Source organism: Gouania willdenowi, chromosome 4 (assembly GCF_900634775.1).
Source record: "Gouania willdenowi chromosome 4, fGouWil2.1, whole genome shotgun sequence".
Classification (NCBI taxonomy): Eukaryota; Metazoa; Chordata; class Actinopteri; order Blenniiformes; family Gobiesocidae; genus Gouania; species Gouania willdenowi.
In genome coordinates this window covers 200140-226025 of record NC_041047.1, presented here as the reverse complement: position 1 = coordinate 226025, position 25886 = coordinate 200140, and the positions used below count along the sequence as shown (strand labels likewise).

Here is a 25886-nt window from a genome sequence, read left to right as displayed (position 1 = left end):
TGTTGGATGAAGTTTCTTCCGCCCGTGTGGACGTCCACGTCGACTGGTTCCGCCAGCTGAGTCGGAAGTGGGGCAGCGCAGCCGTTTTGGCAGGCTGATCAGGCCTCCAGTGAGGGATTGAACTTTGCCCCTGGGAGCCCCTCTGTGTGTTCGGGGTGGGGGGGGCTGTGTTGTGAGCACTTAGGGACTATTCTCTCACCCAAGGGGTTGATGGGTAGGAGCTGTGGTTTTACGCCATATATAATGTTTGGCGCGCTTTGTATCCTTAGTCGTGTGATGCTGCTGAAAGGAATAAAGCTGTACTAACCTCCACCTGAGTCGTTCCTTCATCTTGCCACAATATATTTATTTACTTATTGTTAACCTATCAGTATGATTTCTGTTAAAATACCATACATCATATACATATTTATATGACCTAATACTCCTGTAATAATAAATCATTTAACTTTAAAACCTCCACATATTAAATATGAAATCAAATCCCAGTAGTTTATTAAATCATTCCAACCATGATGTGTTACTGTATCATCCTCAGGAGATGATGATGATTGTTCATATCTACAGTGATGTTCTCCTGAGGATGTTTGACCTTGGGAAACTGAAAACTCTATAAAGACATTTTTAGTGTTAGAGCAGCTCTGGTGTGTGTGTGTGTGTGTCTCTACTCTCCAACAGTCCCTGAAAGCACCACACACACACACACACACACACACACACACACAGAATGGGGGTCCTACGTAGACCCCACCAACACGATGTTGCAGGTCTTGGTATTTCCTGTGTTTTGTTGTGTCTGACAGACATGTGTCTAATGTTCTGGTCATTTATGTAAATACAGAATAAACAGCATTCAGTTTTGGCTCAGTACGGGACGCATCATTTAAGGGTCAAATAAGGAACCATTACGTATTTTAAGGGACGGGTGGAGACCCCACCCACATGGTCACGGACGGCTTAGCTAAACCAGGTTTAAACCATAAGCCTGGTTCAACTGAGAACACTTTGATCAAATCCCTCCCTGATCACTGGCGGGTTTTATCAAAGAAACCCTGGGTTTGTACCTGGCTCCTCCCACCTGAACACTTTACCATTGACACTTTTCTCTGACACACATTAGTGACGTCACCAGTGTTGGGAACGTTACTTTAAAAAAGTCATTAGTTATAATTAATCACTACTTGTTCTAAAAAGTAACTGCGTTAGTAACTAAATTACTCTATAATAAAAGTAACTCATTACCAAGGAAAGTAAATATTTGCATTACTATAAAAAAAAAGTTGCTTTATGTCAAATAATTCATATTTTTTAGATGTGTGTCATTGTGAGGTGTTTCATTAAATTATAGTTGTTTACAACAGATGTGGACAAAGTCTTCACTCCTGGATATAATGAACACTTCACATGTACGTTCTTGTTTTTATCATAATTAATATAAAATAGTGTTTGTATCGTTACCTTAAAAATAACAACTTTTCATCAGATTGTTCCACACTCACCATCTCTGCTGATTCATCACATCTGTAGTGTGTGTGTGTGTGTGTGTGTGTGTGTGTGCTGGCACGTCGCCTTAGCCAATCATAATCTCTCACCTTGTTTCTAACCCACCTCCTCACTACAGCTGAGTAAGAATCCAGGGATGTTTTCAAATAAAAGTTTATTCAATCAATACATGTAACGCACCACATTTAACGTTCAGTAACGATAACGAGGTTGTAACGGCGTAAAAAGTAATTAGTTGGATTACGTCATTACTGAAAAATAAACGCCGTTACTTTAAACGCCGTTATTCCAAACACTGGACATCACACACCACAGACGTGTTCACATCATTACTAATGTTGTGTTGCTTTACGTTTTTGTTTTTTTTTGTGATAACAATAGTTTTCTTTCTAACATTGTAGATGTAGATCATTAAGTGAAAGACATTAAAACATCTACTGACGTCTGTAGTAAAGTTCACTGTATATAAACCTGTAGATAATATAAAGTAGAAGATGATCATTTAAATTAATACACATTTAAGGCTGAATTATTGTTTTATATTGTTATACAGTTAAATCTGTAGATCATACATCTATGATGATATGATGTCACAGTGAATTGTGACGCTGCTCTTAGAAGTGATAGATCACAGGTTCACGTCCTGCTTCAGTGTTTTTTTATGACATTTTTTATGACGTAGAGATGAATCTGGTGATAATATTACATTAAAATCAATATAAATGATTAGATATGAAGCATCAGTCACTGTGTTTATATCCAGTGTAACAGGAGGACTCTCTATGCAGACATCCTATGATGCTGACACGTCTCCTCAGACACATTTTATTATTATTATTCACCACTCGTCACATCACTGAAGAGATAAAGTGATGAAGTGATCATAAAGTGTTATTAATTACAGGTGATTTAATCACTATAATCACTGAAGACTGAACACACCTTTAGAACAGGATCATATTCATCAAACACTGACTTATTTCACCATCAGGGTGAATAAATCACTCTATTCAAGGTTGTTATCTCTGATCCATTGATGATGGTTTTTTACCACACGCATACACGTCATTAACCCAAGGTTTACATACTCAGGGTTTATTGATCCACTTCATACCAGCTGTAATGAATCAGATACACAGAGTTTATCATGGAGGGTATGTTGACCTAGAGTTTATGGATAAACTCAGAGTTTGTTAAACCTCCTTTATTAAATACCTCTCTGGACATTATGATCAAAGTATGGAACGTTTATTATTTACAGATGGAAGTAGATGAACATGAAAGAAATAAATATTTTATCTAGAAAAAAAATTAAATATGACAATACATGACAAGTTAGAGTTGTGTGCTTTATTTCCAACTATGTCTTTCCATAGGAATGTCAGAACAAACATAATGAAAGTGTTTGAGGCCTCGTCTCCTTCACACATGAGAGGTTTGTCCTGATGGTGGTGCTAGAGAACACTATTATTTATGGATTCAACAATAAACTAAGTGTCTGACACAAACATTTGGTTAAAAAAGTTTCTGAAAATCATTTTCTGGGGGTAAATATAAAATATACCATATACATATATATAAAGCGTTTTTAATATTTGAGGATAATAAAAGGTTAAATATGGAAATATCCATACAGTTAAAATGAAGGTTTTCCTCTTAAAGAGGAAGTAACGCATTTATTATTTATGAGAGAGAGGAACACACAACCATGTGTTGGTCTGTAGATGAACAGTCTGTAGAGGTCACATGATAGACGTTCACCACCAACACACACTGAGAACCTGAGGTACACAAAACAAATACAATATGTACAGAAAGTATTCAGACCACTTTAAATGTTTCACTCTTTGTTTCATTGCAGACATTTGCTAAAATCAAAAGTTGATTTTATTTCTCATTAATGCACACTCAGCACCACATCTGGACAGAAAAAAACAGAAATGTAGAAATGTTTGTAAATGTGTTAAAAAGAAAAAGTCAAATATCACATGGTCATAAATATTCAGACCCTTTGCTCAGTATTGAGTAGAAACATCTTCTGAGCTCGTACAGACATGAGTTTTCTTGGGAACGATGCAACAAGTTTTCCACACCAGGATTTGGGGATCATCTGACATTCTTCTTTGTAGATCTTCTCCAGTTCTGTCAGGTTGGATGGTGAACGTTGGTGGACAGACATTTTCAGGTCTCTCCAGAGATGATCAGTAGGGTTTAGGTCAGGGCTCTGGTTGGACCAGTTAACAATGGTCACAGAGTTGTTCTGAAGCCACTCCTTTGTTATTGTAGCTGTGTGCTTAGGGTCATTGTCTTGTTGGAAGGAGAACCTTCAGCCCAGTCTGAGGTCCTGAGAACTCTGGAAGAGGTTTTCTTCCAGGATATCTCTGTACTTGGTCACATTCTTCTTTCCTTCAATTGCAACCAGTCGTCCTGTCCCTGCAGCTGAAAAACACCCCTATAGCATGATGCTACCACCACCATGTTTCACTGTTGGGATTGTATTGGGCAGGTGATGAGCAGTGACTGGTTTTCTCCACACATACCACTTAGAATTAACACCAAAAAGTTCAACCTTGGTCTGATCAGAGAATCTTATTTCTCATAATCTGAGAGTCTTTCATGTGTTTTTGTTAAACTCTATGCAGGCTTTCATATGTCTTGCTCTGAGGAGAAGCTTCCATTGGGTCACTCTACCATAAAGCCCTGACTGGTGGAGGGCTGCAGTGATAGTTGACTTTGTGGAACTTTCTACTATCTTCATACTGCATCTCTGGAGCTCAGCCACAGTGATCTTTGGGTTCTTCTTTACCTCTCTCACCAAGGCTCTTCTCCCACGATTGTTCAGTTTATCTGGACGACCAGGTCTAGGAAGAGTTCTGGTCGTTACAAACTTCTTCTATTTAAGGATTATGGAGGCCACTGTGCTCTGAGGAACCTTAAGTGCTGCAGAAATTCTTTTGTAACCATGTCCAGATCTTTGTCTTACTATAATTCTGTCTCTGAGCTCCTTGGACAGTTCCTTCAACCTCATGATGGTCATTTGCTCTGACGCACTGTGAGCTGAAAGGTCTTATATAGACAGATGTGGCCTTTAATAATCAATCAATCAGTTTCATTAAACACAGCTGGACTCTAATGAAGGAGCAGAACCATCTCAAGGAGGATCAGAAGAAATGTACAGTATGTGAGTTAAAGCTAGGGTAGGTAATTTTCTCCCGATACACTTTTTAAGTTTTTGGTTGAAATTCTCTTTATATCCTGACAGAAATTAAGATCTTATGTTCTCTGAAAAAGGAACAAAGAAAATCCATCATCTGTAGCAGCTGTAAATCTGTAATAACTTCAACCAATGGAAAAAACCAACCGTTTTATTAACCAATCACGTCTCTCTGTCTACCTGCTTGTTCTCGATCCCTCACATGCACGAGCTCACACTGAAAGCTTGTCACCACTGACAGAGGGTTAGGGTTAGGGTTAAAGGCGGAGCCATCAGGGAGGCTACATTCAAATCATGCTAGGTTTTGAAAATTGCCTACCCTGCCTTTAAATATGAGTGTCACAGCAAAGGGTCTGAATACTTATGACCGTGTGATATTTCAGTTTTTCTTTTTTAATAAATTTGCAAACAATTCTACATTTCTGTTTTTTTCTGTCAAGATGGGGTGCTGAGTGTGCATTAATAAAGAATAAAATGAAAACACACACACACACACACACACACCTGTCCAGAACGGTTTCCTTCCAACAAACTTCCATAGCCACCAAACGTCTCTACTGGAGCCAATCAGAGGAAGGCTGCTGCTGTACCTGGAACACACACACATTTAGATTGTGTGTGTGTGTGTGTGTGTGTGTGAGTGACTTACAGCAGTTTGCAGGTTCTCTCTGCACTAGCCCAGCTTGCCATTGAAAAGCTGACGATGTAACAGCGCCCCCTGTGGTGGGTCCAGCCCTCAGAACACCTGCTGCTCACCTCCATAACACACACACATGTTAATGTGTGTGTGTGTGTGTACCTTGTGTTGTGTTATGTTGTGTTGTGTTACCTCTTGTGTTCCTGGGTGATCGTTCTGGGGAACTTCAGTGTATGTTTGAATACCCAGACGATTTACACTGTGGAACTAAAAGAGACATGTTCACACTGTGTGTGTGTGTGTGTGTGCGTGCGTGCGTGCGTGCGTGCGTGCGTGCGTGTGTGTTGTTCCTTGATGAAAACTCATCAGTGTTTGTAAACCAATGTTCTCTAACCCTGTCCTCTGAAGCTTTATTTCCTCTCTCTCCTGGATTTAATCAGTGTGTGCTGTACTACAAAGCTGGGTATAACTTCTTAATGGTAACCATGGTAATTTATAAACACTGTAGTTCAGGCTTTCTTTCCAAACACCACAGTGAGTGTATTTATATTTTTGGTGGGCGTGGATACATTCACAAATGAGGGCATGTTTTTTGGGTGGGCGTGGTGGTATGATTACCTGTTCCTCTGGCTCCACCCCCTCTCGGTGCTCCTGATATGGATAGCGGTCGGGCGTATCTTCTCTGCGTGGGTGTGGCCTGTTCTCCCACTGAAGCTCCGCCTCCACATCGATGACATCAGACAGTGAAGGAGAAAGAGGGCGGGGCTTGTTGCAGCGCCCTGACGGTCAGAGAACAACATGGGAGTGAAAGTTAAAGACCAATCAAAAGGCTGCAGTTCAGTGTGGCACCGCGCCGTTTTGGGTGGGGTGGGGCTGGTGGCTTGGGGCCCGCTGTCCTCCGGGCTGTGCTGGCGTCGGGGGGGTGTCTTATGTCGGCGCGTGGGTGGCCTCCGTGGGCGGGGGGCTCTGCTGACGGCATTTTTGTGGGGTTGGATGCTGGCGGGGGGGCCTTGGGGTTGGGGGTTGGGGTCTGGGCGGGATGCGCTGGGTGCTCGGCACCTTGGGGCTTTCTCGGATGTGTGTGTGGGGGGTGGTGGCTGCTTCTTGGCCTGGGATCTCAGGGGCATCTGGGGGGCTGCACTGCAGTGGGGGGGTGGCTCCTTGGCCCCCACTCTTTCAGCTGGCCTGGCTGCATCTTTGGGCCCAGGGCGGCTCCTGGGTTTACAGTAGTGGTTCTTACACATACACTGGTCTATGATGGACTGACATGTCTTAGACTGTAGATAAAACTCTGTACTGGGCTTAACTTTAGACACGTTGATCCTAAATACCTGTTCTAGGTTTTACCACTCACTCCTTCCCTCTGTCCACAGACACCACCATTATACCTAAGCTACACACTGGTCACCTGACTGGTTTGATTACACAACATAATAAACACAATATACACAACTACAACTACACATCTCACTGTAAAATAATCTATTTTTCTCCACCCTTTCTATTTCCTGCCTTGAGTCTCTCTTCCCTGTTCCCTCCCCCTCCACCCAGGTGTAACACTGCTCTCCCTTTTTATATTCTCCCTATAATAAAGTGTTTCTTATTCTTCCTTAGGGAGGGCTGGTGATGGTCACAATTATACAATAAAAAAATTAATTTATTTCATTGCAATAATAAAACATGCATTACTGTCTCATAATAAATTGTACTTCTTGTAGTGTTGACCTTTGACATCATGTGCAGACAAGTGGATAAAAGGCCAATCAAAATGAGGAGGAGGAGCTTACCTCCTGTGGAGTCCAGGATCTCCACGGAGGCGGAGCTTATGGCTCCCAGCACAGCATTCTGAGGTTTGATCAGAGAGACAGTGAAGTTCTCCACGTTCTCCTCGAGAACGTCTTTCACTGGGAACACTGGCCACGCCTTCATGTTTACACCTGAACAAACAACAACAACATCACAAACAACATCAGCAACAAACAGCAGCAGTGTTACAGTGACCTGGATCAAACTGGATCAGAGAACCAGAGCTGAGAGTGAAGTCTGAGCCCAGTTTAGCTCCGCCTTCCTCCACCTACACACACACACACACACACACACACACACACACACAATATGTTTTATTTATGATGAATGAACAGCAGGATAATCTAAGTTTGATTTATGAGCACAGACTGTGTCTCCATGGCAACTGTCTCCACCCCCCTCACCTCTATGCTGACGTAGGCTGGGTCCTGGCTCCGCCCCCTGCGCTGCAGGTGGATGAGCAGCCGTGTGTGTGTCTCACACGTCCTGTAGCAGCTCATAGACAACTGCACTATAGACCAGCTGATGGACAACCTGAGGAGAACCTGCAACCTCAGCACTAACATCATCATTATACATCCATCCATCCATCCATCCATCCTCTACCTCTGAGGTGAGCTCATCCTTCCAGAAACGTCTCTGAGCTTAAACTCAAACTGGTCTTGTGTCTGGTTGACGTTAGTTGGAATGATGAAGACGAGGGCTCTCTGATCCACATCTCTCTGTGTGAAACGACCTCCGATGTATGAGCCTGAAGGTCATGAAGGACATGAACAACCACAGATCTCCATAATTACACTCAGGTGTTTCCTGGAGGAGGAGGAGGTACCTGTGAGTGCGTTCTCCAGGTGTCCAACCCGTGGTTTCCTGCTGATGATGAACTCCACTGAGCTGTTGGATGTCTGGAGGTTTCTGTTGGTGATGAAGATCCCCCATCGACCTGAGCCCACAGGGACCACTGAGCTGGGGGTCCGCCTCACGCTCAAGGAGGGAGGGGTCCACTCCTCCTGCTGCACCTGAGGACCAGAAACCAGCTGCTGTCAAGGCAACCAACAGTAAAAGCACTGGGCTTTTATTTTGAAAGGGATTTGTCAGTGAGAAATGATGATTATTTCATTGATAATTCTTTACATTCTGTAAACACAACTCATTATTATTTACATGAGGATTAGTCAGCAACAGAGAAAATTTATAAACACCATGGGGGTAAGCTACATTGTAGCCACAGCTGCTCTGGGGCAGACTGACAGTGTTTGACAGGATTATCATAGACAGATAAACTGATCAGTTCATGACTGTGTGTGTGTCTCACCTGTATGACGAACTCAGCAGGCTCCGCCCTCAGGGAGCCTGTCTCCAGATAACCTTGGTTGATGCCGTCGCTGGGCAGGAAGCTGAAGCTGTCTGTGTGTGTGTGTGTGCGTGTGTGTGTGTAGCTCAGTCTCAGCTCATCCACGTCGCTCTGTGTGAAGTGTGTAGTGGGCGGAGCCAGTGTCTCGCCCCTCAGCAGCAGCCGGCCGTGGCGAGGGGGCGTGGTTAGCAGGTAGGTTAGGTTGGAAGGGGCGGAGTCTGGATCGCTCAGCTGCAGGTGTGCAGAGGTGATGGTGGCTGTGGAGCCGGACTGCAGCTGGAGGGCGGAGTTACAGAGCAGAGTGGGCGGGACTTGATCAGCCAGAACAATAGAGAAGGTCATAGATCCAGAGCGGGTGGAGCCTCCGTTAGATACCAGGAAACTGAGGAGAGAGAAAGAGGGTGGAGCCTCCGTTAGACATCAGGAAGCTGAGGAGAACATTCAGAGTCTTTGTTGACGATGACGTCAGGTTAACACAGACACTGGTCTGTTCATCCATTCAACCATGGAGTAGAAGCTGTGTGTGACCACCTGGTGCTGTAGGACACGCCCCTTATAACCAGGACTAGAAAGGATTAGGAGGAGAATCAGTGAGGAGGTGGTAGTAGCAGGTAAAAGTTCTCTAGGCCAGCATTAGCCGCTAATGTGTCGCTGGTGGGTGAACGCAGCATTAGCCAATCAGGACGTAGAACCCGATGGGTTCATACGCTGTAAAAAAATGCATCCAAAATTACACTGTAAAAAAATCTGCGAAACACAGAGGCCACAAAAGGTGAACGTGATAAAGCGAGGGACTACTGTACTCCCACATCCTGCAAGATGGCCGCCTTGTACACAGTGCCGTGTGCTGCTGCTCTCCTCCGAGATTTCCACAGAAACAACCTTTACCTCAGGCTTAGCTTTTGTTTGGTCAGTGTTTTAGTCAGTTTCTTTGGTCAGTGTCAGGTCAATGTGACAGTTAGCTGTTATAGTTTTCTGCTGTTATGTATAGTTATCATTGAGTGAAAGTTACTGTGGCACAGCAAGTTAAAGAGCCCCTCTTGGGAGTGTAGGACCGGGGATTTGAATCCAAGCTCGGTCATCCATCTTTTTTATCACGCATTTTTTGGACTTCCAGACGACTCTGGCGACTACCTTACATTAAAAATCAATATAAATGACACAATGTAAAGTAGCCGTCATTGTCGTCATAGCCACTGTAGTGGGAGGGCTCTCTATGCAGGAGCCCTCTGCTGCTGCCACGCCTCCTCAGACAGACAAGTGATGAAGTGACCAAAAAAAATCACGTGAGATTTAAGCGACTATAGTCTCTGAAGTGGTGTTCTTAGTGAACACCGTTAGAACAGACTCATATTCCTCTATAAACACCTGCTTTTTCACCCATCGGGTGGTTGTCATGGTAGTTTGTGTTATCTTTGCTCCATTGATGATGGCTTTTTACCACACGCGTACATGTCATTAACCCAAGGTTTACATACTCAGGGTTGATTGATCCACTTCATACCAGCTGTAATGAATCAGATACACAGAGTTTCCATCATGGGGTATGTTGACCTAGAGTTTATGGATAAACTCAGAGTTTCTTAAAACTCTTTTCTAGAATACACCCCAGGAAGTCGAGGATAAAGAGAAGATTGTAACAAACAAGAAGGTAACAGATCATTTAGTGACAGTACTGTGTGTGTGTCTGCGTGTGTGTGCACGTGTATCTTCTAGCATTCCAGCTGTTTGAGGTTATTTTCCATTTCACGGGTCCAGCCGTTCACGCCCACTTGTCACCGTTCATCCAATGATCACACACTGCCAACCCGTGGAGCGCTAAACAGCGTGGATCTCTTACCTGCTGCTGAACTGCTAGTTATCCTTCGATCGTCGCCTTGGTAACAGCCAACAATGTTAGCACTGGTAGCATGCCAGCGTTCTCTGTTGCCCTGCGACGAACTTATGATTTTATAATTCCGCAGAGTACCGAGCCGTGACTACCGTGGCATTCCCCAACTGAACCCAGACTCTACTGACGGGAGGTACAGTGACTGAAACTTTAGTTAGTGAAGAGTTTTCTTGTGTTTTTTTTCTTATTGTGTCTTCCGGGTTGTTTATAGGGTGGGATCCGTGGTAAAACCCGGAGTGGAGTTTCCTTTTCATTGGAGTGTGAGCAATAAGGGAACGGATTCACAAAACCGATTGTGGCGTAAAATACGAACTGGATTTCATGGAATGGACTGATCATGTAAACTACCTGTGAAATACACAAACTGAATTGAACTTGGTGTCTGGTGTATTTTGTGGAAATGTGTATTAATTGTTCATTGTACTATTTCTGTTTTGTACGGGTTATAGTCATTTTGTTTTGAGTTGAATTTATTATTATTTGTCAGACCTGACGCTGACTGGCACCCTTTCCTTTACGACATCCCGTTACAAAAATGGCACCCAGTGTGGGGCCCTCACTAAAACCCTGAATTTATGAAATAGATAAATAAATAAAATAAAGTTCACTTTTTTGGGAATGGATGTTTTTTTTCTCAACACCTGTTGAAATGGCCTCCTCAACGCAAGACTGCAGCCAACTGCAGAGAAAAGGACCACATATTCCTTATTAGATATGGATTTATGTGTTTCATTGAACCCAGATCTGTCTCAACCTCTCATTCCTCTGGCAGTGGCATCTCAGGATGAAGTTGGAAAACAGGATGGCTGTTCGTCTGTATGCTCAACTGAATTAATGGAGGAACCAGTCGACACTGATAAAACAATAAAAGCAATTTTGGAGGAAAAGTTTGTAATTCTAATGGAAACGCAAATAAACACCAAGAGGAGCTGGAAAAAACAGTTACAACTTTATTAAAAAATGTCACAGCAACAGTAGAACAGCGCTTTCAATACTTACATGAAACTCTGGACAAACAATCAACATTTCTGAGGAATCAGTTTGCAGAAAACCTTAACTGGCGCTTAACACACCATCATACAGAGACATTAAAGGACATTAAAGAGTTCATGACCCCAGTCGCCCAATCAGTTGTTCACTTGCAGGATGATGTGGGGAAATTGTCCCAAACTATGGATTACGTGACCCAAGAATTGGGGTCTATGAAAGAAACACTGAATGTATCTGCACTTACAACAGTCCCTGTTCAAGCAGAACCAAAAAAGGTTCGGCTGGAGGAGGCTCAACCCCAGCGCCTCCAATCCACCGTACTGACTGATAACACAGGTGTGCTTCAGTCTCCTAGGGGTTCTCCTGTGTTGTCTGAGGCCAGGGCACGGATAACAGGAAAGTGTCCTGTGAAATTGCAGTTTCCGTCATTTGGGAAGATGGAAGATGAATCAGATCCACTCTTGAACTTGGAAAAATATAATGATTTTCTTGCTTTAAATCCGCTGACGGATGAAGAGTTGATGGCGACTTTGAGAAATGTTCTCCAAGGAACAGCGAGAGACTGGTGGGATGTGGTACATTTAAACACACATACATGGTCAGATTTTCAAAACAAGTTCCGTGCTGCCTTTTTGTCAGAAGATTATGAAGATGAACTGGCAGAGAGAGTGAGGACAAGAGTTCAAGGCGAAGGTGAAAGCATAAGAGGTTTTGCGTTAAGGCACCGCTCTTTGTGTCAGAGGTGGAAGCCTGAAATGCAGGAAGATGCCGTCTTAAAGCTGATTTTCCGAAACATCAGCCCCCATATGGCAAGCCAGCTCCGAGGCAGAGTAACTACAGTGGATGAACTGGTGAGGCTCGGACAACAACTGGAAAAGGACAGGGCGAGTCAGACTCACTATGAACAATGGAAGAAACTAATTGTAAATGGTAAATGGACATGATTTATGTAGAGCTTTATCACCACTGAACATTCCCCCTTTGGTTTACTGTTGGAGATGTAAAGCCAGTCATGCTCCATATTCATGCCCAAATTATAATCAGTACAAGAAATCAAAGCCCCCCGGACAATCATACCATCAACAAGCCCACCCTCAACAACCCCAACCGCAACCATCCAATCCTCAACAATTTCATTCGCAGCAACAGCACCTTCAGCCGTCCCCAGTCTCAGCGACCCCACCATCGTCAAAACCACTCTAATCAAACCTACCCACAGCCATTTCACTCCTCAGATCACGAGAACCATTCTTCAGTGAACACTGTGACCCATTCAGAACAATCACCGTCATACGTCACCTCACCTCTCTTTGTGCAGGGCCCAAAAAAATTCAACATCTCCGGAGGAAGCATGGATACTGCCCTTCCACGACAGCTGAAAGTGCCCTTGACTGTAAAGAACCGGACAGGAAAAGCGGTTGTTGATACAGGTTCCACATATACACTACTAAATGAACATGTCTGGAACAATGTCAAAACTACAGATGATAAGCTTTCCCCATGGATTGGTGACCCTCTTTACCTTGCTGATGGTCAACCCAGGAAACCCCTGGGGTGGGTGGAGCTGGAGGTGAGCCTGCAGGATAAGACCTGGTTTATAGCTGTGGTGGTCCTAGACACCAGAACTCTGGCTTTTCCTGCCCTGCTTGGTTTGGAGTTGGTGTTTTTTACTGGTATGCAAATTGACGTTGCAGAGGTATGTACTAGGTTCCGAGATAATGTGGAAAAGAAATTCTACTTTTGTGTAGGGTCTTTTTCTGGGGAGTGGGAGACTGGCGCCTCCATTGCCTTCTTTTCTGTGGTAGCTCCATCAGCCACTGTACTGTTGCCTACACACAGGCCTTTGGAAGATTCAGACCTGATGCTAAAGGCAGTTGAGGAGTCTCACCTGGAGGAGCATGTAAAACCTCAATTACACAACCTGTTACGTAACAATAAAGATGTGTGTACAACCAAAGTAGGACATACTGGGATACTGAAGCATCAGCTCTTTCTCACCAGTCCTGTACCCATTCGACAGAAACCCTATCGAGTCTCCCCCCCAAAACAAAAGGTGATGAAGGAACTCATCGAGGACATGCTGAAAGATGATGTCATTGAACCTTCTTGCTCTGCATGGGCCTCGCCTGTGGTCCTGATTCCCAAAAAAGTAGGGAAACCCAGGTTTTGTGTCAATTACAGAAAAGTGAATGACAACACAGTCACGAATGCTTATCCCATTCCCACAATCCAGGAGATATTGGATAGCCTCTCGGGTGCTGTTGTTTTCTCTTCACTAGACCTAAATAGTGGCTACTGGCAAGTGGAGATAGATCCAGAGGTGAGGGAAATCACAGCCTTTATATGCCCTCATGGACTGTTCCAATTTAAGGTTATGCCATTTGGACTTAAGAACGCCCCCGCCACCTTCCAGAGACTCATGGAGAGAGCCCTGGGAGAGCTGAAGGGAATGATCTGGTTCGTCTACTTAGATGATATTATCATCTTCTCTTCGTCCTGGGAACAACATTACTATGATGTCCAAGCTGTCCTAGACAAACTCCGAATTGCAGGCCTCTCTGTGAACATGGAAAAAAGTAAACTGTTCAGAAACTCTTTGAAATTACTGGGCCATATTGTCTCTGCTACAGGAGTCCATGTTGACCCAGAAAAGATTGAGGCTGTGCAGAATTTCCCTGCACCCACCAATCTCAAAGCCCTACAAAGGTTCCTGGGCATGGCTGGGTGGTATCACCGATTTGTCCCCAACTTTTCCCAGGTTTCTGAACCACTCAATGCGCTAAAGAAAAAAGGTGCATGATTCAGCTGGTCACCTGCATGCCAAACAGTATTTAATACCCTAAAACATTATTTGGTTAAACCACCTGTCTTTGGCCATCCAAATTTCAACGCTCCCTTTGTGGTATACACCGACGCCAGTGAGATTGGACTTGGGGCTGTGCTTGTCCAGATATCTAACTATGGAACAGAAGAAGTACTTGCTTTTGCCAGCCGCAGTCTAATCCCTGCAGAGAAAAACTATGCTGCCACTGAGCTGGAATGTTTGGCAGTAGTGTGGGCAGTGGAGAAGTGGAGAACTTACCTGGAAGGTAGACTGTTCACAGTCGTCACAGATCATGCTTCTCTTCTTTGGGTCTTCAAAACCACCAAACCCAGCGCACGACTTATCAGGTGGGTTCTCCGGCTTCAAGAATTCACATTCACTGTCCAATACAGAAAGGGAAAGTACAACACCGTACCGGATGCCCTTTCCCAAGCTCCTACAGAAGTCATCCATGCAACCATACCTGTGTGTGCTACCATCACATCTGCTCATCCAAAACCAGCAACAGATCTTCCTGTCTCAATTGAGGCCCTGTGGAAGGCACAACAGGAAGATCCAGAATGTCAGGTTCTGTATCAAAAAGTAGTAGAAACAGGACAAGTCATTAAATCAGACCCTTCATATACAATCATGGATGATCTCCTCTACCGTCTCGTCACTCTCCCATACAAAACCATCTACCAACTCTACATACCTCCCGGCTTCCGCTCACAGTTACTGGACTACTTCCACCAAGATCCCCTCTCTGGACATTTTGGAAGGCACAAAACCTATCGAAGGCTACAACATCTTGTCTACTGGCCAAAAATGAGCTGGGATGTCAGAGAACATGTAAAAAACTGTTACACATGTCAATGTTACAAGACAGAGAACAGAAAACTAGCAGGAAAACTACAACAAACCCAAACTCGCCGTCCTTGGGAAATGCTGGGAGTGGATTTGATGGGACCCTTTCCCAAAAGCTCCAACCAAAATGTTTATCTCCTTGTGTTTGTTGATTATTTCTCCCGGTGGGTTGAACTGTTTCCCATCAGGAAGGCCAGTGCTGAAGCCATCTCTGGGGTCATGGTTAAAGACATCTTGACCAGATGGGGCATTCCTGACTACATCTTGTCGGATCAGGGGACACAGTTTGTTTCATCAGTTTTCCAAACTGTATGCAAGACCTGGAATGTGGGACACAAGTTAACGTCTGCGTACCATCCACAAACTAACCTTACAGAGAGGGTGAACCGTACTCTAAAATCAATGATGGCATCCTATGTTGGTGACAATCATAAACATTCGGACAAACACTTGGCTGAGTTCCGGTTCGCGATTAACTCTGCAGTCCAGGAGTCAACAGGAGTTTCTCCTGCAGAGCTTAATCTTGGTCGCTCCCTCAGAGGACCTCTGGATGTAATGTTACAACCTCAGAATACTGCTCCCGACATGCCTCCATACACAAAAATCGCACAGCTAACTCTCTTCCTTTGTTGAAAAAAATCTGGACTCTGCTCGTCAACGACAGAAAAGAAACTACGACAAAAATCGACGTGATCTTGAGTTTCAGGAGCAAGACAGAGTCTGGTTGAGAGCCCATCCTCAATCCAAGGCTGAAAAATCATTTGCTGCTAAATTGGCCCCAAAATGGCAAGGGCCATATCGAGTAGTGGAACAAACTGGACCTGTGAATTATAAAGTTGTTTTAGAAGATTCCGGCAAAGACTTAAAAGTTGTCCACATCTCTTGTCTCAAACCTTGTTATCCAACCGCTCGGGACCTACAGGAGCAGGAGACAAAACCCATCCATCCATCCATCCATCCATCCATCCAGGAGACAAAACGCCTTCTTGAAATCTTCAATGAGGAGTCGGGTGAAGAGGAATTCCTTGGGTTTACAGACAGCCCCTATTCTCCCTCTATTAAAGGATGGAGGAATGGATCTGCAGAGAAACTACAAAATCACAATTCTGACAATGCCTCTGATTCTGACGGTGACAATTGTTACAAACTCAGCATTCAGTAAACAAATAACAGAATGTGATTAGGTGTAACGCACACAACTACAACTACTGTGCCTTCCCTTTGCTCGGATTTTGCGATGGGGGGAAGAGTGTAGCATTCCAGCTGTTTGAGGTTATTTTCCATTTCACGGGTCCAGCCGTTCACGCCCACTTGTCACCATTCATCCAATGATCACACACTGCCAACCCGTGGAGCGCTATTAAAAACACCCACAAGCATCCACGTTGGATACCTGCTGAGAGACAGACATGCCAGCAACAGCGTGCTGCTGAACTGCTAGTTATCCTTCGATCGTCGCCTTGGTAACAGCCAACAATGTTAGCACCGGTAGCATGCCAGCGTTCTCTGTTGCCCTGCGACGAACTTATGATTTTATAATTCCGCAGAGTACCGAGCCGTGACTACCGTGGCTTTCCCCAACTGAACCCAGACTCTATTGACGGGAGGTACAGTGACTGAAACTTTAGTTAGTGAAGAGTTTTCTTGTGTTTTTTTTCTTCTTATTGTGTCTTTTGGGTTGTTTATAGGGTGGGATCCGTGGTAAAACCCGGAGTGGAGTTTCCTTTTCATTGGAGTGTGAGCCATAAGGGAACGGATTCACGAAACCGATTGTGGTGTAAAATACGAACTGGATTTTCATGGAATGGACTGATCATGTAAACTACCTGTGAAATACACAAACTGAATTGAACTTGATGTCTGGTGTATTTTGTGGAAATGTGTATTAATTGTTCATTATACTATTTCTGTTTTGTACGGGTTATAGTCATTTTGTTTTGAGTTGAATTTATTATTATTTGTCAGACCTGACGCTGACTGGCACCCTTTCCTTTACGACATCCCGTTACAATCTGTGTGTGCATGTGTCTGTGTGTACGTGCATGTACGTGTTTGTGCACGTGTGTGCATGTGTCTGTGTGTGCGTGCGTGTGCGTCTTTGTGCACGTGTTACCTGAAGTTGTCTGAGTCGTGGCTGTTGTCGTGTGTGTAACACACTTGTTGTGCGGTCACATCTAGTTGTGTGAAGGTTGTTATGGGGACTCCAGGTGTGTGTGTGTTGTGTAACACACCGTGTTGTGGAGGGACTCTCACACTAAACAGTAGCTGCTCTGGCTGATTGGAGGAGTCATCGGCCAATAGGACGTCAGTGCTGAGGACGAAACGCTGGCCTTGGCCGACAAACACGTGACTAGAGACGAGCCTCAGCTCACCTACACACACACACACACACACACACACACACACACACACACACACACACACACACACACACACACACACACACACACACACACACACACACACACACACACACACACACACACAGGTAGACCAGTGTGAGGTCACCAGAGAACAGCAGCTGTTCCTCAGCCAATTAATTATTCACAGAGATGTCGACCAATCAGTGCAGGACAACACACCCAGGGTCCCAGTGTTCACCATAGATAAATAATACATGTGTGTGTGTGTGTGTGTGTGTGTGTGTGTGTGAGTTAGCCTCTGATAATATGGAGACACTCATAGGACATTTAGAACAGGAAACCCTTCCTTTATATCTATGAACCAAACATGTGTGACTACATGCTAAGCTAACCAAACATATGGGACGGGTGGCTACGTGGTAAGCTAACCAAGCATGAGGGACTGGTGGCTATGTGAAACGTGGGACTGGTGGCTATGTGCTAAGCTAACCAAGCATGAGGGACTGGTGGCTATGTGCTAAGCTAACCAAGCATGAGGGACTGGTGGCTACATGCTAAGCTAACCAAGAATGAGGGACTGGTGGCTATGTGCTAAGCTAACCAAGCATGTCTGTAAAGCTACAGAACATGTTTTTAAAGGAACAGTAACATCTCTGAGAGACATGTGTTGGTAGAAGTTTAATTTAAGCATGGGGAGCGCCCCCTGCAGGACTGACACAGACTGACCTTTGACCTCCGTGTTGACTCTGATATGGAAGCTTTGACCTTTGACCTCATGCTGTGAGTCGCTGAGTGTGAAGCGGAAGCTGTCGTGACCTTTGAACCCTTCAGAGGCTGAGGTGTGTCTGTAGGACAGACGCTTCATGTCCACGTCGTCCTGAGAGAAGGACTGACCTACTGACACAGAGTTTCCCTTTGTGGAAAATAAATTAAGTTCTAATTATGGTAGATTTGATCTCTTCTTTTATAAGTTTCTACATATGATATGTTTACTGTATGTCAGGGAACTGTACCAAGATTTATTACCAACAATAAACTAAAGGACCTTTTACTTTGAGCACGATTTGTTTCAGCTACTTTCTACTTGAATCGATATGTCAGTACTCTGTACACCTCTGCTACAGACAGTAATCTACAGACAGTAATCAGTGATCTACAGACAGTAATCTACAGACAGTAATCAGTGATCTACAGACAGTAATCTACAGACAGTAATCAGTAATCTACAGACAGTAATGTACCTGTAGTGTGAGGGTCCCGTATTGTGGTCCTGAGGTGATGATGTAGGTCACATGATCAGAGTCTAGATCCTCAGACTGTAGAGACTCATCTGAGATCAGTGTGTTACACAACCAGTCCACATACACACCTACGTTTCTGTAACACACACACATACAGTCTGTCAGTACCTACTGACAGACTGTATGTGTGTATGTGTGTGTATGTGTGTGAGGCAGATGTCGCTTGAGCGAATGTCGTTCAAGCGACATCTGCCGACATGCCTTTAATCTGCCTGGACACACACACACACACACACACACACACACACACACACACACACACACACACACACACACACACACACACACACACACACACACACACACACACACACACACACACACACACACGGAGCTCCCCTCAGTCAGAGGTAAGTGGTGTGTGTGTGTGTGTGTACTTCTCCACTGTGGGTTCGTGGTCGTTGAGGGCCACTACAGTGACCTCTGTGGTCCTCTGGGCCGTATGGACTCCATCTGTCAGCTCCACCGTCACCTCGTCCTTTAGGGTCTCTGTGTCGTCATGTACGTACAGCACCCTCAGGCCTGTGTGTGTGTGTGTGTGTGTGTGTGTGTGTGTGTGTGTGTGTGTGTGTGTGTGTGTGTGTGTGTGTGTGTGTGAGAGAGAGAGAGGGAGGGAGTCAGAAATCATGTAAAAAGCAGGTCGGTACAAAACGCTTTATAAAGAAAGCTTGAATAAATCTATGGAGAATGGAACACAGGAACACTTCAAAATAAAAGATAAGATACTTTACCAATGTCTGTTGTTATTATTATTATTATTATTAGGGCCAGAGCACCAATGGTGCATAGACTCTAATGTAATGCACCTCATTCTTATAATTATGGAGCGGCTCATCCTCCCCCACCTCCGCTCTGACGTGAGCTCCACCCTAGACCCACTGCAGTTTGCCTACTGGCCTAACGTCGACGTCGAGGACGCTGTCATCTACCTGCTGCAGCGGGCGCTCACCCACCTGGAGCTCGCCGGGAACGCTGTGAGGGTCATGTTCTTTGACTTCTCCAGCGCCTTCAACACCATCAGACCGGCGCTGCTGCGGGGGAAGCTGGGGGACACGGGAGTGGATGAACATCTCACTGCATGGACCATCGACTACCTCACAGACTGACCACAGTACGTGCGGCTGCGCAGCTGTGAGTCTGAGGTGGTCGTCTGCAGCACTGGGGCCTCCCAGGGGAACGTACTTTCACCGTTTCTCTTCACCATCTACACATCGGACTTCACATACAATACGGACAGCTGTCATCTGCAGAAGTTCTCCGATGACTTCGCCATCGTGGGCTGTGTGTCTGAGGGGTCGGTGATCATAGACTTTGTGGACTGGTGTGAGCGCAACCACCTGTGCTTGAACACCAGTAAGACGATGGAGATGGTGATCGACTTCAGGAGGAAGTCACTACCACACTCACCACTGAACATCCAGGGGGAGGACATTGAGGTGGTGGACAGCTTCAAGTACCTGGGTGTTCACTTCAACAATAAACTGGGCTGGTCCCACAACATCAACGCCCTGTACAAGAAGGGCCAAAGTTGCCTCCACCTTCTGAGGAGACTGAGATCCTTCGGAGTGAGCAGGCCTCTGCTCAGGACTTTTTATGACTCTGTGGTAGCTTCTGCTATCCACTACGCTGCCGTGTGCTGGGCCCCGGGCAGCACAGAGCGGGACAAGAACAGACTGAACAAGCTGGTCAGGAGGGCCAGCTCTGTCCTGGGCTGCCCCCTGGACTCTGTTGAGGAGGTGAGGGACAGGAGGGTATTAGCCAAGCTCACCTCCATCATGGACAACACCTCCCACCCACTGCACAGGACTGTGGAGGAGCTGAGCAGCTCTTTCAGTGGCAGACTGAGACACCCTCAGTGCAAGAAGCAGCGCTACCACAAGGCCTTCATCTCCACTGCTGTCAGACTCTACAACAAGACCCTAAAGTAACGTGTAATAATAACCCCCCCTTTGCAAAACTACGTATAATAATTTTTTAGTAAGTTTTTAGTCTGTTCTAACTTTCATTCTATTTATATTTATTCTTATTTCCTAATTGTTATAACTCCATCCCCTTAAGATGTTTGCTTTTACTTATTGTACATAAGATCCCTCTTTTTACTATTTAACTGTCTGCACATTTCTTGTCTATTCTGCACACCCTGAGTGATCTTACTGAATGCCAAATGTAACAAGTGAATTTCTCCATTGTGAGATCAATAAAGGATTATCTTATCTTATCTTATCTTAATTACTAGTGTAGTGCCCATAGGAAGTATGTATATATTTAGCACTGTAATATAAGCTAGCATTCTGTTGATTCTTGTTTTTTTATTTATTTCTTATTTTCCCATTAAATGAGGCCATTACGTCTCTAAATAACTAATCAATCAATCTTTATTTGTATAGCACTAATTCATAACACGTGTTATTGCAAGACACTTCACAGAGAGCAGGTAAAGACCTTATACTGTTTGTAATCTAATTACTTCATGACTTTCATGCTTTAGACCCACATTACATAAATCAATTTTCTTCTTTATTATTAAAAATTAGAATATCAAATTTAATTAAAAGACTGTTATGTAAGGAGGAATTGCTAGCTAAAATGTCCAACCCTCCTCCTTTATCTGTGCATGGGATTCTGAGAAAACCTATGACATCATCATCGGCAAAAGAACCTATGACAACATCCACACATTGCTTAACATTGAGCTGTTCTGCAAAGCTGCATTTATGAAATAATATATTAACGGTATCATTGCAGTCCAAACAATTCCAATGTTGCACACCCTTGAACCAATCAGCAGCCATGTTGAAACTCTCAGCTCTGTCTGATTCTGATATGCTGAGATATTTCAGCCACACACAGACACACAGACAGAAATTCCTTGCTTTTATAGATAGATTACTATTATTATTATTATTACAAAAAAAGTGATGTTCAAATGTTCAAAAACTAATGAAAATGTATATGCATATTAGGAATTAATTTGATATTTTGGGAGAATTGTACATATGAATGGCAAAATGACTCAAAAGTGCCCCCTTGAAAAATGTATTTGCTCCCAGCTGGGACCGATGACACCATAACTGTGGAACTTCTACAAAATTCTGTAGAATTCTGACATCATCACTGTAGAGGTGATGATGTCTTACAGAAAGAAATGTAAACCCACACAGAAACAAATCAAGCACCTCCAACACTACAAGAGGACCCAGGCACAGACCCCATCAGCAAGCCAAACGACTAAAACTGCTTAATTTCTACACTTGCATCCAACACTGCACTGTTAAAGTACTTCACACATTCATATTTTTGTTTTAAACATACTGTGCTACGCTTATGGAAGTTATTAAGAGTTTGTAGAGCTAAGTAGATGCTAATAAATTATAGTAGCTTTCATTTGTATGCCAAAAAAATTTCATTCATAGTCATAGCGCCACCTATTTTTGTACAGAACATTCCAGGAAAGTTTGTGATATAATCCTTGAAAATGGTCAGCTATGTCTCAACACTTTAACATTTCTGACACACCTCGACATGCAACACACCTCAACGTGCGCCATGTCCCGACGTGTGTGGTTGTGAGGGTGCTTTCCATGCTGCTTACAGCTTTGATTATTATTATTATTATTATTATTATTATTAGAACAAATCAGTATCAGTGTTAAAACCTGGGAGCCTGTATTCAAGTCAATTCAACCAGTGGGGATAGAAACATACCAAACTGCAGTTAGCATCCTGCTGCAAAGAGCTAACACATGCTAACACATACTAGCAAATGCTAATACATGCTAACACATGAGCATTTGATTTGCTCACCCTGTCTCAGCTCCTGCAAGGTGAAGGTTGTGAGGGGTAAGCTTATCCTCAGAAGCTCCGCCCTAATATCCATGTGACGGGCGGCGCTGACGAGCCTTCCGTGAACCGGTGCTCGCTGCACACTGAAAGTCAAAAGGTCAGCTGGAACGTCCAGGTCTGAGGCCTCCAGGAAGGTTGGAGTCAGATCCTTAATCCCACCCTCCTCCACCTGTAGGGGACATGAAGGTGAGTAAACCAAGTGCTTTGGGTTAACTGTCGGTTAATAATGAGTTACCTATGGGTTAACTATGAGTTAATTCTAGGTTAATCATGGGTTAACTATGGGTTAATTATGGGTAATCATGGGTTAACTATGGGTTAATTACGGGTTAATTATGGGTTAACGATGGGTTATCATGGGTAAATCATGGATTAACTATGGGTTAATTTTGGTTACTCATGGGTTAACTACGTTAATCATGGGTTAACTATGGGTTAATTATGGGTAATTATGGGTTAACGATGGGTTAACTATGGGTTAATTATGGGTTAACGATGGGTTAACTATGGGTTAATTATGGGTAATTATGGGTTAACGATGGGTTAACTATGGGTTAATTATGGGTAATCATGGGTTAACTATGGGTTAATTATGGGTAATTATGGGTTAACGATGGGTTAACTATGGGTTAACTACGTTAATCATGGATTAACTATGGGTTAATTTTGGTTACTCATGGGTTAACTACGTTAATCATGGGTTAACTATGGGTTAATTATGGGTTAATCATGGGTTAATCGTGGGTTAACTATGGGTTAACTATGGGTTTTACGATGGGTTAACTGTGGGTTAATCACGGGTTAACGATGGGTTAGTTATGGGTAAATCATAGGTTAACTATCGGTTAATAATAGGTTATTTTTGAGTTAATCATGGGTTAACTATGGGTTAATCATGGGTTAACTTGCTGCGTACGGTAAAGTTATTGAAGTGTAGCAACGGTGACTCGTCATTGGTTGGAGAGATGAGGATGTGGACAGTGGAGGGGGCGGAGCTATGCAGCCCATCACTGACGATGACAGACAGCTTGTCCCTGGTTTGCTCCACCCCTTTGTGCTCTGATTGGACATAGTTGATGTAGCCTGAGGTCAGGTGGGTGTGGCTAAAAGATTCTGGAAAAAGAAAACACACCTGGATCAAAGCCATGCCCCCACTGACTGTTATTAGTTATAGTTCCAGTAGTGGTTAGTTATAGTTACAGTAGTGGTTATTTATAATTACAGTAGTGGTTAGTTATAGTTACAGTAATGGTTAGTTATAGTTACAGTAGTGGTTAGTTATAGTTACAGTAATGGTTAGTTATAGATACAGTAATGTTAGTTATAGTTACAGAAATGGTTAGTTATAATTACAGTAATGGTTAGTTATAGTTACAGAAATGGTTAGTTATAGTTACAGTAATGGTTAGTTATAGTTACAGTAGTGGTTAGTTATAGTTACAGTAATGGTTAGTTATAGTTACAGTAATGGTTAGTTATAGTTACAGAAATGGTTAGTTATAGTTACAGAAATGGTTAGTTATAGATACAGTAATGTTAGTTATAGTTACAGAAATGGTTAGTTATAATTACAGTAATGGTTAGTTATAGTTACAGAAATGGTTAGTTATAATTACAGTAATGTTAGTTATAGTTACAGAAATGGTTAGTTATAATTACAGTAATGTTAGTTATAGTTACAGAAATGGTTAGTTATAATTACAGTAATGTTAGTTATAGATACAGTAATGTTAGTTATAGTTACAGAAATGGTTAGTTATAATTACAGTAATGTTAGTTATAGTTACAGAAATGGTTAGTTATAATTACAGTCGTGATTAGTTATAGTTACAATGATGGTTATTTATAGTTACAGTAGTTGTTAGTTATAGTTACATCCATTCCTTACCTACAGGGACTCCAGTGCTACTCCACTCAGATCCTACAGGGGGCAGTGTGTTCTCCAAGTATCCATGAAGGGGCGGAGCCTGCAGGTGGAAGGTGAGCTGGTGGGTTGGGCTATCAAGGTCAGAGGCCTTTAGGAAGCCATCTGACAGACAGGCAAAGGAACCCTCATCCACCAATAGGACGGCCTCCCCTGCACACACACACACACACACACACACACACACACACACACACACAATAAGTCGTCTTCTGGTCTTCGGAGAGAGAGGACGTGTGTTCACTCGCTCCGATAACACGACCTTGAGAGATTAACAGCTTTACAGCTGCAGCTGGACAGTCTGAGAAATGTGTATTATCGTGTGTGTGTATTATTGTGTGTGTGTGTGTGTGTGTGTGTGTGTATTATTGTGTGTGTATTATTGTGTGTGTGTGTGTGTGTATATTATTGTGTGTGTGTGTGTGTGTGTATTTGTGTGTGTGTATTATTGTTTGTGTGTGTGTATTATTGTTTTTTGTGTGTGTATTATTGTGTGTGTGTGTGTGTGTATTATTGTGTGTGTATGTGTGTGTGTATTATTGTGTGTGTATGTGTGTGTGTGTGTGTATGTGTGTGTGTGTATTATTGTGTGTGTGTCTGTGTATTTTTGTGTGCGTGTAATATTGTGTGTTTTTGTGTATTATCGTGTGTGTATTATTGTGTGTGTGTATTATTGTGTGTTTTTGTGTATTATCGTGTGTGTGTATTATTGTGTGTGTGTGTATATTATTGTGTGTGTATTTGTGTGTGAGTGTGTGTGTGTATTATTGTTTGTGTGTGTGTGTATATTATTGTGTGTGTGTGAGTGTGTGTGTGTATTATTGTGTGTTTTTGTGTATTATCGTGTGTGTGTGTATTATTGTGTGTGTGTGTGTGTGTATATTATTGTGTGGGTGTATTTGTGTGTGTGTGTGTATTATTGTTTGTGTGTGTGTGTGTATATTATTGTGTGTGTGTGAGTGTGTGTATTATTGTGTGGGTGTATTTGTGTGTGTGTGTATATTATTGTGTGTGTGTGTGTGTGTGTGTGTGTGTTATTGTGTGTATGTGTGTGTATTATTGTGTGTGTATTATTGTGTGTGTGTGTGTTTTATTGTGTGTGTGTTTGTGTATTATTGTGTATGTGTATTATTGTGTGTGTGTGTGTATGTGTGTGTGTATTATTGTGTGTGTGTGTATTATTGTTTGTGTGTGTGTGTATTATTGTGTGTGTGTGTATTATTTTTGTGTGTGTGTATTATTGTGTGTGTGTGTGTATTATTGTGTGTGTGTGTATTATTGTTTGTGTGTGTGTGTATTATTGTGTATGTGTATTATTGTGTGTGTATTATTGTGTGTGTGTGTGTATTTGTGTGTGAGTGTGTGTGTATTATTGTTTGTGTGTGTGTATTAT

General features: G+C 43.2%; 1 protein-coding gene across 1 annotated transcript; it reads right to left on the bottom strand.

The window, feature by feature from the left end:
• Nucleotides 1-2735: 2735 nt before the first annotated feature.
• On the bottom strand, nt 2736-24650 carry LOC114462483 (FRAS1-related extracellular matrix protein 1-like; the record flags this gene model as incomplete). The annotated part of the gene is made up of 18 exons (XM_028445357.1): nt 2736-3284; nt 5222-5307; nt 5367-5473; nt 5547-5621; nt 5973-6133; nt 7142-7291; nt 7356-7428; nt 7565-7694; nt 7767-7911; nt 7990-8176; nt 8473-8893; nt 17176-17434; nt 18152-18338; nt 18667-18802; nt 19104-19248; nt 22531-22738; nt 23486-23682; nt 24458-24650. Coding segments are annotated over 18 exons (2958 nt in total), but the record flags the coding sequence as incomplete, so codon positions are not given.
• Between the last annotated feature and the right edge of the window lie 1236 nt (nt 24651-25886).